The sequence below is a fragment of the Saccoglossus kowalevskii genome, chromosome 2 (assembly GCF_978046115.1).
Source record: "Saccoglossus kowalevskii chromosome 2, keSacKowa6.1, whole genome shotgun sequence".
Lineage (NCBI taxonomy): Eukaryota > Metazoa > Hemichordata > Enteropneusta > Harrimaniidae > Saccoglossus > Saccoglossus kowalevskii.
Genome location: NC_140642.1, coordinates 27,520,619 through 27,535,535, shown reverse-complemented (window position 1 = coordinate 27,535,535; position 14,917 = coordinate 27,520,619). Strand labels below are relative to the sequence as shown.

At 34.4% G+C, this 14,917-nt stretch overlaps 1 protein-coding gene across 1 annotated transcript in view; it reads left to right on the top strand.

Moving 5' to 3' along the window:
* Positions 1–13,674, top strand: part of LOC100370598 (anaphase-promoting complex subunit 1-like) — a 49,120-nt gene extending 35,446 nt beyond the window's left edge. The window contains exons 31-47 of the mRNA XM_085507074.1: positions 127–218; positions 414–500; positions 935–1,065; positions 1,299–1,377; positions 1,631–1,705; positions 1,852–1,934; positions 2,802–2,892; positions 3,350–3,403; positions 3,584–3,864; positions 4,222–4,339; positions 4,650–4,727; positions 5,734–5,877; positions 6,062–6,211; positions 7,058–7,153; positions 11,221–11,416; positions 13,065–13,196; positions 13,473–13,674. Coding sequence (XP_085363200.1) covers positions 127–218; positions 414–500; positions 935–1,065; positions 1,299–1,377; positions 1,631–1,705; positions 1,852–1,934; positions 2,802–2,892; positions 3,350–3,403; positions 3,584–3,864; positions 4,222–4,339; positions 4,650–4,727; positions 5,734–5,877; positions 6,062–6,211; positions 7,058–7,153; positions 11,221–11,416; positions 13,065–13,196; positions 13,473–13,564 — 1,979 coding nt within the window. The 3' untranslated portion in view covers positions 13,565–13,674. The remainder of the gene's footprint in view (positions 1–126; positions 219–413; positions 501–934; positions 1,066–1,298; positions 1,378–1,630; positions 1,706–1,851; positions 1,935–2,801; positions 2,893–3,349; positions 3,404–3,583; positions 3,865–4,221; positions 4,340–4,649; positions 4,728–5,733; positions 5,878–6,061; positions 6,212–7,057; positions 7,154–11,220; positions 11,417–13,064; positions 13,197–13,472) is intronic.
* Positions 13,675–14,917: the final 1,243 nt, after the last annotated feature.

Here is a 14,917-nt window from a genome sequence, read left to right as displayed (position 1 = left end):
TTAGTATTTTATAATTATAACAGTACATTCTGGATTGTAGGTTGTAGGTGAGAATAAAATTTAATTTCATCCTCTTTAGAGGCTTTTATTCTGTTTGCTCATGGATCTTCCTATTTATGTTTGTAGGTAGACCACCAGGTCCTGAGATGGAAAACTGTACAGACAGGGAATCTTACTCTTTAGCTTCTGGTTTGGCACTTGGATTAGTAACCCTTGGTGTAAGTAGATGTGTATCATACCTTACTATCAGCACTGAGATTGGTTACACTATAGCTAAACAGTTTTTAATGTTTTATAAAAATAGTACATGTATTTTAGTAAATCTTGTATACAACGTATATTTACAAAATATTGAGATTTTACATGAATAATAGTCAGTAAATCTCATACTTCTAATGCACATTATTATACAGCATGGTAGCAGTGCTGTTGGTTTATCAGATCTCAACATTCCAGATCAACTTTATCATTACATGGTAGGAGGACAAAGAAGAGCTCTGGTAAGATAATTCACCATGTGAAGTGAAGCTGTCTAAAATAACTGGAGGAAAATTGCACGAACACACTAACATTTTATGGCATTGTAGCAAAGTGGTCACTGGATTTTTGTTGTGCAAGAACAGATTTGGTACATACATTGAATATTGTCCAACAGTGATGCACACTTTTATTTTGTTTTTCAATCACATTCACCTATTTTTCAGGCATGTCATGGTTGATTCAAAGTTGGTATGAACATTACATGTATATGTGATGAACTACTGCTGTACAAATAATGACTTGTTAAATATTATATTGAAATGTGTACCGATCTGGACATGCAGCTTTCTGTTGACTGACATTAATTATTAGTAGATGAGGTTTGCCATAGAGGGCAGTTTTATTTCTAACAACACAGTATATAAATGTAGTTTCTATATTGTTGAATACACAGACTGCTGCTCAGAGAGAAAAGTTTAAATCACCAAGTTATCAAATCAAAGAAGGTGATCAAGTAAATACTGACTTAACATCACCTGGCGCAACGTTAGCATTGGGACTCATGTTTCTAAAGACTGGAAATAGGTAGGTTTTATAGCTCTATTTTCAGCTGCTTCGTTTGTCAAATGCTAATTTTTGTATTTATTCTATTCAATTTTGTTGTAATGTATTTGTAATGTAATGTGATGTATTTGTAATGTGATGTAATGTATTTGTAATGTGATGTAATGTATTTGTAATGTGATGTAATGTATTTGTAATGTGATGTAATGTTTTTGTAATGTGATGTAATGTATTTGTAATGTGATTTATTTTAGTGCTGTTGCTCAGTGGTTAGCTGCACCAGACACACAATTCCTGTTGGATTTTGTCAGACCTGATTTTCTCATATTGAGGGTAAGTTTTTCATTAATTCAAGCCCCTTTTTATAATCATATTATGGTTTCTTTTTAAGAACATAATACAATGTATTTGTATTAAAACTCCTATGTGGTGTGTCATATACACAAGTAAACGCTAATATGGTGCAGTCTATGTTCACACTCATGTATGTGTGTACTATTGTTCTTCTCCTTAGCCAAAGCTAATTTTATTTATGAGAACCTGCTTGTACGTGTGCTATATGTATCTGCATTCTGATTCTATCTAGATTCTAAGTCGAGGTTTAATCTTATGGGAAGATATCCGACCAACAAAACAATGGGTGGAAAGCAATGTGCCCAAGGTAAGGTTCATTGAATGCCAAAATACAATACATCAAATCTGGCTTACGAATGTTGTTTGTGATGTCCTCCACTAAAATAATTTGATATCATGTAAAAATTGCAATAGTTGGAAATATTATTTTCTCAATATATTATACCTTTATAGATTGTACAGAAATATTCATTTAAGAAAAATACTGTTGATGACGAAAGTAATGTAGATGATGATATAGACTTGCAAACAATGAGGTAAGGCATTCAGAATATTTCTGAATACAATGTTCTCATTTTACAAAAAAATTAATACTAATATTAATAATATGAGTACGGTACACTGTTGTATGTTATCAGTCCCTGAACCGAGAATTTATGTTTGGGTTACGTCTATCCATCCAACATTTCTTATATATGCCAGGGCCGATTTTGTTGAAGTTGGTACAAAAAAGTCATTATTGGGTACACATGCACATTAATTTGTTCGATGAGCTTCGACCAGCATGTAGCCATTTTTGTTCCAAAACACAACATTTGGACTGGTTGATTTTATTCAAAATGGGTATAAAAATATTGGTAATAGGTTATTGATGCTCATTTGTTTGTTTGGTGATTTTGTTTTCATATGTGATTAATTATTTCTCAGGCATGCTTAGATAAATTTTTTCGGTTAATGTCTTTATCTGATGCACAAAATTGGTTTTATTTAGGAAATGCTTCAAAGATGCACATCTGAGAATTTCTAAAGTCTCTAAAACTGAACAGGGACTGTTTCATTAAATGGGTATAAAAATATTGGTAATAGGTTATTGATGCTCATTTGTTTGTTTGGTGATTTTGTTTTCATATGTGATTAATTATTTCTCAGGCATGCTTAGATAAATTTTTTCGGTTAATGTCTTTATCTGATGCACAAAATTGGTTTTATTTAGGAAATGCTTCAAAGATGCACATCTGAGAATTTCTAAAGTCTCTAAAACTGAACAGGGACTGTTTCATTAAACAATGACTTGTGTTAAACTAATAAATAATAATGGATACTAGTAAGTTACATCACTGAAATTTGTATATACAAATTATTAAAAATTTGTCTGATAAATAACCAAATTTTGTTTCTTACAGCCAAGCATACTGCAATATTTTAGCTGGTGCCTGTATGTGTGTTGGTCTAAGATTTGCAGGATCAGCAAACCATGATGCCTTCAAGTGTCTAGTAAGTTTATAATATTGTTCACCAGGGAGATATGAATTGTTATGGAGTATATTTTTAATAGCAGTGAAAAGTAAAGTTATCTCGGTAAAAATCAAGTCACAGTTAACATAGTAATTAGAAATGTTGGTACAAAATGTATAAATGTGGTCTATTATTGTAACAGTAAAGGGTGTTGTTAGCCTCTCCGGCACATCCCAAAATGTAATTCTATCAAACCGGGTGCATATATAGAACATTATAGAACCTTATTAATGTGTCATTTTGTTTCAATAGAATTTTTTGTTTTGAAAAATGCTGTTCCAGAGCCAGCTCTCCTATTGCAACATTACTACAATGTGTTAAAATAATAAAAGTATCAATATTATATATTAACTGTTAACGGGTGGTTAGATAGGTACCGGTATACATGTTTAACACAGAATAATTGTCTCAAATAATATGCATTTTATTTTACTAGTTACACTTTGCCAAAGAATTCTCAGACCTCACAACAAAGCCTGATGCTGATGTGGTAAGATTAGTTTTCCAATTATCAATGTCAGATAATTCAAGAGGAATATTTGTGTTGCTTGCATTATGTTCTTGGTATATACATCATGTATACTACATATTGTATGAAGTACTCTGAATATGTGTGTCATTATTAACTATCATGCTGACAATTTATTATATCTTCTTTTTATAACTATAGGCTGGTAAGAACACCATAGAGATTTGTCTCAATGCTATTGTGCTGTCTCTATCAATGGTGATGGCTGGAACTGGTAACCTACAAGTGTTAAGGCTCACCAGATATCTACATACTAGACTTGGTACTGAAGTGAATTATGGAAGTCACTTAGCTACACACATGGCTTTAGGGTTTCTATTTCTTGGCGGTGGTCGTTATACATTGAGTACATGTAATACAGCTATTGCAGCACTGGTCTGTTCTGTGTTTCCCAGGTTTCCAATCAATAGTAATGACAACAGGTAAGAATAACATTTTGTGAATCTTTGGATTAATAGACAACACCTGGGCATCTGCAGTTTTCAACACTTGTATAGGCAAGGCCTGCCAATTCAACTCCAGTAGAAAAAAGTGCCACTTATTGAATAAATTGTACGTTTTTATCGAAACTAAACAAGGTGTGTCATTGGGGGGGGGGGGGGGTATCAGTAACACATCATACATCTATTTTGGATATCAGTCGGTGGGCACATACTGCGATAGCAAAAGACCGGTGAGAATTTAAGGCCAACAACCCTGAAAAGATTGAGATCTACTTTGAAGTTTAATAATTACATGTGAACAGAATTTGTTTTAAATTTGTATCTTGTGTTTTTTAGGTATCATTTACAAGCATTACGACATCTGTATGTACTAGCAGCTGAACCCAGACTAGTATTACCCAGAGATGTAGATTCAAATAAACCATGCTATGCAAGATTACAAGTTGTATTCAAGGTAATATTTATTAATAATTGGTTTTTTTTGTGTGTGTCTTTGTCAGAACTTTATTACAGATATCAGTCTGATTGCCATTCCTCCATTTGTTCATTCAGTCTGTCAACACTGTGTAGGTAGCATATATATATATACGGTATAACTTGATACTTGCCACTGATCACAATGTAACTTATTATTCTAAGCAGGTCGCTGATCAAAATGTGACTCTGGTAATCTCATTTGGGTATTAAATTTAACTAATGTATTTTTATATGTAAATATCAACATTATGTTGTGTTCTCACATTTTACTGACTTGTTTGTTTTAGGAGACTAAATGGTATAAAGAGTTTAAGACAGAGATGATGGCTCCCTGTATTATACCAGAATTGGATTCCTTAAAACAAGTATGTATAATTATTCTTATTTTATTGCCAAATAATATTTATATTTTCTTAGTTCAATAGTAATTTTACTGATGACATTATTTATTCATGTAATTACCAGGTAGTTCTTGTTTGGATGCAGTTGGGAAGGAACAACTAGTCAATTGACCTCTGTTTGTGCGTGTGACGGTGTCTGTCTATCCATATCTCACACATGCTAGGACCAATAAAGTTCAAACTTCACATATACATCAGACATTATATTGGACATATTCATATGTATTTGTTTCATGATCTGATTCAAGATGGCCAAGTGGCATTTAAAAGTCAAAAATGCTTAAAAATCACACATTTCAAATCAGTCTTGCACAACAGGAATCATATTTGACAAACACACATGCATTTTTGTCACCATCAAATCCAAAATAGATGACTAGGGACTGTCTTGTTCCACAGAGCCATATCTCGTACACGTTGGTTGATATTACTCCAAACTTAGTGTAGGGATTAACTATTATGGGTAGGTGATGCATGCCACTTTGATTTGTAAATTCAACTCAAGATGGCCAACTGGCAGCCATATGGCTTTGACAAATTCTATTTAAGACATATATGTCTCATATTGTCTTTGAGCAATTCACTTCAAATTTATACCTAGATTGTCTGTCATGGCACACTTACAATAACGTTGTCATCTGATCAAAGACAGCCGACTGCTGGCTGTGGAAGGGTGCATGTCAGTTTGATTCTACTCAAGATGGCCGACTCGTTCCATCTATTGATCACTCAAGTACTGCAACATCATATGGTTTTTTAAGATATGTTCACTATGCACAGGGCTAGGAGCTAAATTATTCTTAAATGTGTATAGTTTTGAGATTGGACATAAAAAAAGTATTTGGTCATTTTATAAGACGTAATGATTATGATTAGGAACCTTTATACTAATAATTTTTACTATGCTGTTGACATTTGTTTTATTGTTATAAACATGTTATCATTCTTCCGTATTGCGTTCTTTTTGCAGATATGTGTCCTTGGGCCACGATACTGGAAAGTCAAGTTAGATGTTGACAAATATCAAGACACTGTGAAAGCAATACTTAATAACAATGGTACATTGTATGTTAAACAGAGAGCTGGTCATCTTTCATATGTGGAAGATCCAAAGGTGACACTATTTCTAACACTTGTATCACATTGTCATATACCCCGGTAAATCCACTTAATTTTTACAATGTTCGTTCTCATCTTCGACAATTTTTCGGCTGATATTCATTATGAAAGATACACATACAATTTGGTACACAATTGCTTTATATTCAAACTTACAATTTGATATTTGTCTTCACCAGGGATTCCGTAGTCTGTTAGCACAGACTTTTACTCATGATCAAGTTGGTCATCAAACAGTCAAACCTGATATAATTCGCTCATTTACTTCAAACCCTACAATTTTGGCTTTTGCTGAATATTGCTGCAGTCAAAAGCTTTCATCCAAAGAAGTGAGTTGTAATTCTATATAATACAAGTTTTAATTGAAAGAGAGCTCTGCATCCATGAACATAGTTTTGAGAATTAGTCTGAGGCAAAAGTTCTCAACGGATGATAATTTATGAGGGGCAGCCTAGTGCTCTACCTAAACCTAGAATCCTCAGCTCTTATTGGTTGCTATACCTAGTCTAGTAGAGCTTTCTAAGCTTGACCCGTATGAACCACAAGGTCTGCAAACCTATCTTGATTGCTCAAGAACAAATTAATGCAGTGAGCTATAGACTTGACAATCTGATCAAGTTTATAATGTAATCTATAAAGAAATAGCTAACAGTCTTTTTGGCTACAGTTCTTCCAAATATACCATCAAGCAGGAGAATTTCTGGACAATAGAGAGTACAGTGCTTGAAGGCAGGTGGTTATCACTTCACATTCACATTTTGAATAAACAGACCTCCAAATAAATCACCTGTGTGCTCTAGATGACACTTTAATTTTAACTTGGAAAACTGCCACTGCCTTGTTTTCCCTGAAAATTAGGTTCCAAATCTATCATTGAAAATTACTAGTAGTTCATGAAGATCTCTTATTGATTGTTGTGAATATTTACTGGTGTTAATGGTTGCGCTTGTTTCACCTAGTTGTCTCACTCTTATGAGCGAGACTAGCTGAAGTTAGAGACAGCTACTTATGAAATTCAGAATGATAGTTTTAATGTACATAGTGTGTATAATGGTATAGTGCTTATAATTACATCCCCAACTCGGTGTCGTGTACTTTTAGCTTGTACATGGAAGCTTTTGTATACTGTTTTTTTTTTTTCTTGCATTAAATCAAAATCTGTTTTTTTTTTCAAGGAAAGAGAGATAATTTCTTTGTTTTGTTCAGTTTTATATGAATGTATCACAAAAGAAAAACCTGAGATACTAGAAACTTATATTGCAATGGACCAGGTGAGTGGGAATTGTCTATATGTATATATGGATAGGATATTCGAATTTAAACATTTAGGTTTAGAGATTTTCTAGGATCCACATTTGTTTTCTATAACCTTGATATACCAAGTACAGTTGGCCATTTTCTTTCCCACCTATTGTCAACATTGCCTTCTAAGTTGGTTGGTTTTCTATGCACGTCTTGAGAACATTAAACTAATACTGAGGGATACATCAAATATCAATAGAAGATGCAAGTACCTTTAAATTTTAAATTAGCATATGAAAAGTGGTAAAGTTATAAAAAAAAAATAAGAAACCAAATGTATGTACCGACGCAGTCTTGCATATCGATAACCTCAATAGTATATTTATTACAAAGCAAAAGGCCATTAGCCCAAAGAACAAATACAGTTTCACTTAACAATTGTAACAATAGAGAAAACACAAATCATTTAAGTTCTGCTTTTCATGACGAAATAAACATAACTCGCTAACTGATTTAAAATTACATCGTTTCTTGAACTCATGAGCGAGATAAATTTGTTGTAAGTGGGGTTGGTGCAAAACCATACAGGCAAAAATTCTGCTCTAATACGTTGATAACGATGACAAATAGCTATAAAATGATATTCGTCTTCAACATAAAGTTGATTTCGTTCAACACAGTATTCACACAATCTATTATCGAGGGGGACATTTTCATGTCTTCCCTTTTCAATACGCAAATTGTGAGAAGAACAACGTAACCTTGACAATGCAGCTCTGAATTTGAAAACATGGATGCAAGACAAATATTTTTCTTGCTCAAGTGACAACTTAAAATCGAGATAGGAACGGAGTTTGGGGGAAGAAGCAGTGTCGTCATGCCATACTTGTTGCGCACAATCTTTAATTCTTTGTGTGAACTGTGAAAGAAACACACTTTTCGAGCCTACACCTTGGTTCAGCCATACATGACCGAATCCAAAGCGAAATAGCAAAATTTTTACATTAAAAGCCCAATTTACCGACGTTATAACACGTTGGTCGGATAATCTTTTTAACATTAAATAACATTTATGAGGATATCTATTAACGTCCATTTGTAATAATCACAGCCAGTAGCTAATGCATCTTTTAAAGTAAATAACATAGAGAGGAAAACAACCACATTCGCCAACAGCTGATAAATCGCTTGAGTTATTACTCACACCGAGTAGAAATTTACAAAATTGATTCTGAACTTGTTCAATTTGAGAAGCGTTCTCGTAACCCCAGATTTCACTACCATATAATAAGATTGGCACAATGATGGAATCAAATAATTTGAATGAATCAGATGTGGTCATACCACCAACTCTTCGAATCAATACTTTAAGTTGAAACACTGCTTTTTTACCCTGTGCTTTAATTTGGTCGGATTCCAACTTAATCTGGAGGAAAATAATACACCAAGATACTTGTACTGAGGGACGATTTTAATTTCATGATCGCGATAGAACCATTTTTCACCGTGTTTTAGATAACCACCCCTGCGAAAAACAATTATCTGTAATTTGTTTAGGTTCAGAGTTAGACCCCAGTGAGAACAAAATTGGTGTACTTTATTTATTTGTCGTTGAGTATGTATTGGCATATCAGAACCCACGGCTACGTCATCCGCGTACATCAAGATATTAAGGTTGTGAAGATCGTTGTCAATGCAAACACCCTTACATCCAACAGTACTAGTGTATGAAACGAGATCATTGATAAAAATAGTAAATAATATAGGGCTAAGCATACAACCTTGACGTGTCTCGATAGTGCATTTAAAATATTCAGTGAGACCACCAGATGAAATCACACAAGATTGCAACTTACTGTACATTGAGCGGATAACCAACAAGAATTTTCCATGAATCCCATAATTGATTAGTTTCGACCACATAAAATCATGTTGAATCTAGTCAAACGCCTTAGCGAAATCAATAAAAATACAATAAAAGCGCCTTTTTTTCTTCGTTAAATATTTTGCTGCCATGGCTTGGAGTGTGAAAATATTATCACTTGTACTGTAGCCTCACCGAAAACCACATTGCGCTCCAGATAATATACAATTCTTATGACACCAGTGGTCCAGACGTGAATTTAGGATTTTTGTTAGAATCTTGCTTGTTACTGATATAAGGGAGATACCCCTGTAATTGTTGACATCAGAACGATCACCTTTTTTATGTAGTGGCGAGATAATGGCTTTACACCAGGTTAATGGAAAGTTGCAGCTGGAAAGTATGTTATTGAATACATGTAGAAGCAATAAGACAGGACCAATGTGAATCCAGCTATGTTTAAATAGTTCTATTACAAGGCCATCGTGACCCGGAGCCTTGTTATTTGCCAAACTTCTAATCGCTTTCTCAATTTCTAACATAGTTATATTTGCATTTAAATCAAGTGGCACATTATCAACACACTGGTCACAGTGCTCATCGTGTAGTTCTAGGTTCCTAATTACAGCTTTTTTGAATTCATTTGCAGGTGAGATTGGTTTGTTTAACAGGCCATGAAAATAATTGTACCAACAGTCCGCTTTAATTTCATTGGTTAGGGACGCATTACATTTAATATTTCGCAAAATAGCCCAGAATTTCACAGAATCTTGTTTTGCTTCTAAAAATTTGTATTTTTGTTTGTCTCTATAGATAACCATTTCTTATTTCTACATATTGCTTTGAAATTATTTTTAGAAACTCTATAAGTGTTCAAGTCACTATTGATATTTGAGAGTTTGAATTTGTTTAGGGCTTTATATTTTTCTATTTTAGCTGCGCTGCATTCTTTATCCCACCACACTGGTTGGGATTTGTTCCGGATACGAGATTTATTAGTTGACTTCATTTTCGATGCAGCGTGATCAAATATTTCACCCAGTACATGTATGGCTTGATCGTGATTGTTCAGTGTGATATATTCAGAGGCTTGTGCAAGCTGTTGTTGCGTGAACTCATCATTCATACGACTAATGAATAATTCAAGTCCCGAGATTTTCCAGTTGAAACGGCACCTGGGTGTAGTTTTCATTACACTTCCCGATTTATTTTGGGGCGAGTTAGTATGAGTGAGTTTAAATTTAAGACAGATTGGAAGATGGTTAGATGCATCCAAAGTAATAGTAAACACGTCGTCAACAATATGAAACAACTCTGAAGATAAAATGCCATAGTCAACAACACTGACGCCATTGTTAGCGTAACACGTGAAATCACTGCTTTTATCCCCAGGAAAACGACCATTCGCAATATGTAAATCTAATTTCTTACATAGATCCAACAGTTTTCCATATGAATTTATACATTTGTCTTTTGAATTTCTATGCCAATCAAAAACATCAGTTTGATAACCAGGCTGTAGAAAAGAATCATTATCCTGTACAATAAAATCAGGCATATTTCCAGTGCGGGCATTAAAATCACCAACAATAATTTAATTAAATTCATCTAGACTAGAATATGCATCAATTAAAAATAATTCTAATTGTTCAATACCATTAAGAGAGTTCAACGTGTACGTCTGGGAGTTTTCTGGCGGTATATACACAGCTGCTAACAGAATATCTGTGTCTGAACCAAAAACAATTTTGTCTAGAATAATTGAAACTACATTTTTGGATTTCTCGAAGACTCGCTATATAGTCGGCAACAAATATACATACCCCGCCACAGTATCGACCAAAACGACTGCGTTTAACATTAAATTTTGAAAAACATTTGTACATGGGGATAGCATTTTCAAACTCGCACTCCGATTTTGCCTATGTTTCGTTTAAACACACAATCGGATAAGTGTTGATTAACGACATGATATCAATGTTGCCGAGCTGTTTCGTTAATCCTTGACAATTCCATGAAAATATTGACAGTGGCTTGTCACTCTGTCGGGGCCGGCCGTTCCCCTAGCGATAACCTCAATATATCAATTGATTGTTTAGTCATTTCTATAGCATGTCAGGATATTCAGTGGTAGTTGGCCAGTATCAATTTCTTCAATGATTTGTTTGTTTATTAGTATTAGTAACAAGCTGTCAAAATAATGCAATATACCTTTCATATTTTTAATAACAGGTGGTGAGAAATATTAGGACTTCATCAAACCCTCTGTACCTGTGGCAAATAAAACTGATCCAAACTTACTATGATGTGGCATATCCAAAGTTACACGATACACTGCCAGGCACTATGGGATGGCCACTTATCAATGCTGAATTCTTAGCTTCAATCAAAAGTCGAATTGATAAATGTATTGACGATTGGCTTCAAGGTCAGTAATTTTTAGAGAATAAAAGACGATGTATACCTATTATTATTGTTTAAACAACATATACACATTGGATATGACTGAGTTGCACACATTCTTGTTTTATGTTTGTGCATTCACTTTAATCAGTGATCAGCTATCGTCTGATATCATGGCTGCATGTGGTACCAAACAACCAATGAGAGTGCAATGTTTCAATATTGTCTGTTTAGTTTTAGTGTTTTAAACATTTTTGATCAATATTACTAAAACTGACGCAATGCCTGTTCAACTGATATCAAGAACCACTCATCAATTTGCAGTGAAATTTGGTACATAGATATTCTGGGATAATATCAGCAGACCCAATTAGCTTTTGGTTGTAATCCATGTGTATTACCGGTACCTAATAATATAATAATTAGCCAACTTCAAGCTGTTGCAATAATATCACTTTTCTTCCAACTTCTCCTAACAATCATAAAACATTTAGTAGAATATTTTGCAAGTACATGGTTGTTTGAGCCAACAGTTAGTGTTTCAGTGTGTTGGTGTGTGATTTGGTCAGTCCCTGAACAGAAAACCCGGTGTGGTTGGTAATTAATAAAAGAGGGAGTGGAATGAGTACAGTTGATTTCTTTGGCATCTATATCCAAATCCATAATATACAAAGTAGTAATGATTTTTAAAATTCATATATGCCTTCCCCTACATGTACTGTATTACATTTTCTTTGAATGAAATAGGATTTATTGTTTGCTAGTCCCTGCTGGTCATAGTTCAAATTGGAGACTTGACAATGTATTAAGAATTTCATCACTCTGTGCATCCAACATCATTGTCCAAACATGCCTTGAGTGACTTTGTGTGTACATGGGAAAAAACTTAATGGTATACATGTGCATATATCAGTTTGGTTTCATTGACATTTTTCAATTGTACTGGCCCATTTGGACAATTTTTGTCAATTTTGTTTAGATTTGATACAACAGCAAATCATAATGCATTTTATGTGCATGTTTCTTGTTTCAATGGAATCTCATTTACATCCTTGTCCCTTTTTGAGTCTTCATATGTCAATTTAGCCAAATACAAATGTTTCAATCACTACTTTTACCAACTCAGTATTACCACGTCTACACATGTACAACAGAGCTGGCTTGACTAACTTGGTAAACAATCGTTATCAGTGGTTTTAATTGGTCCTGTGTTCATACATGAATGGAACACCAGAATGAGGCTCACATTGAGGGCATGCTTTTAAGGTGGCGTTATTGTTTAAGTATGTGGTGCCGGTTGAGACTTGCCATTTTTGGACCTCATAAACTAAATCTGCTTATCTTGTTCATACACATTTCAACACTGGTTTAACTATAATGCTGGTCTGCAGACTGGCTTTTTGGCACACATGTGAACACAGTATTAGTATTTATTTTGCAAATTATTGATTCTAAAGATAGCCGAGTTATTTTGACCAATAAGACACTTGTTGACTCCTTTGTGCAAAGAAAATGGGAATATATGATCTAAGACAGAGATAGTTAATCCTGCTGCCTTGGGATTATACCTATAATATACAGATAGAATAAGTGATTTCACACGATAGCTTTGTTCTTTTTTTTCCATTGATTCGTTATATTAATATCACGTTGTTATTATTTTCAATATACAGGCAGTTCCCAAGCTGTGGCAGCATACTTAAATCGGAAAACTATTCCCCAAGCAGATCTGCAATTACTTGTGCGTTTTCTGCTTTTTCATGACATTCCACCATCAAATGTATTTAATAGAATCAAAAGTTCAGGTGAGTTTGACATTGGGAGTTTATAATTAGATTCTGATTCACTGAAACAATTAACCATATTGTGAGAAATGTGCATGAATTGTGTCATGTCCTGAGTAATTGCATTCACCACTTGTGAATACTTGTTGTTCACATTACACTCAGATATAATTTAAATGCTGCCACTGTGCAGTAAAGTTTGCATGGCTGTCAATGCATGTTTTCTACACAAAAATAAATTATGGAAACATGATTAAACCTTATCCTCTTTATCTGTTCTTGTTGTTTTAATTATAGGTTGTAAAAGCATTCCTGAAATGATTGAAGCGTTGAAGTCACTGCAACTACCTGTATCAACAATAATGAGACTATTGCCAGCTATCATCTAAGTATTGCTGAAACTACTGCACTTATTATTGGATACTTACAGGGATTCAAAATTATATTAAATCATGATACTCACAGCTTGGCAAAATAAAAACATTGTGATTCAGATAAACATGTCAATTTATTTTTTATTGCAAACTATTTTTTTTACATCTGAAACTCAACGCATCTGTTTCAGTAGCACATTTACTTTATATTAGTAGTGCATACTTGCAAGTATTTTGTACTGGATTATTAGTCCCCGTTCGGACGAAGTCCGAAAACGGGGACTTATAATTCGGTCTCCGTCCGTCCGTGTGTCCGTGCGTCCGTCCGGAGTCATATCTCAGAGTCCCTTGGACCAATTCCGTTCATTCTTTGCATGTGCCTAGTACTTTATGTGGGACATATGCACATGCAGTGGTTTAGCGATTCGATTCAAAATGGCCGACTGGCAGCCATCTTGTTTTTTGAAAATGTTGTATTTTGGACATGCTTTGTCAGTTTTCATTCAAACTTGGTACATAGATTATACATGTTAGGATACATGTCCATGATTTATTTCACAATTGGATCAAAGATGGCCGACTGGCAGCCATCTTGTTTTTTGAAAATGTCGTATTTTGGACATGCTTTGTCAGTTTTCATTCAAATTTAGTACATAGATCATACATGTTAGGATACATGTCCCCGACCGTCCGTGAGTTCCTGAGTCTGTCCGTCCGACCGTCCGTGTGTCCGTCTGTCCGTGTGTCAGTCTATCCAACGTCATATTTCAGAATCCTGTGGACCGATTCCGTTCATTCTTTGCATGTGCCTAGTACCTTATGTGGGACATACATTGTATGCACATGCAGTGGTTTAGCGATTCGATTCAAAATGGCCGACTGACAGCCATCTTGTTTTTTGGACATGCTTTGTCAGTTGTCATTCAAACTTGGTACATAGATTATACATGTTAGGATACATGTCCATGATGGATCAAAGATGGTCGACTGGCAGGCATCTTGTTTTTGTTTTTTTATGCGGTATCTTGGACGTGCTCTGTCAGTTTTCATTCAAATTTGGCACATACATGTACTTTATACATGTTAGGATGCATATCCATGACAATTTGTTTCAAAATCTGGTCAAGGATGGCCGATTGACAGCCATCTGACTTTTTGGCCTTACTACTATATTTCCACAATTTATGTACCATTTTCATTCGTATTTGGCACATACATCATACATATCAGTGTGTTTCATAATCAGATCAAAGATGGCTGAATAACGGCTGTTTTTATTTTGGCCATATTACTATGACACGAAACACGTGTTTTGATGTAAATAAACAATCTGTTGTATACGCCACTTGGAACTCAAGTTTCAAGGAC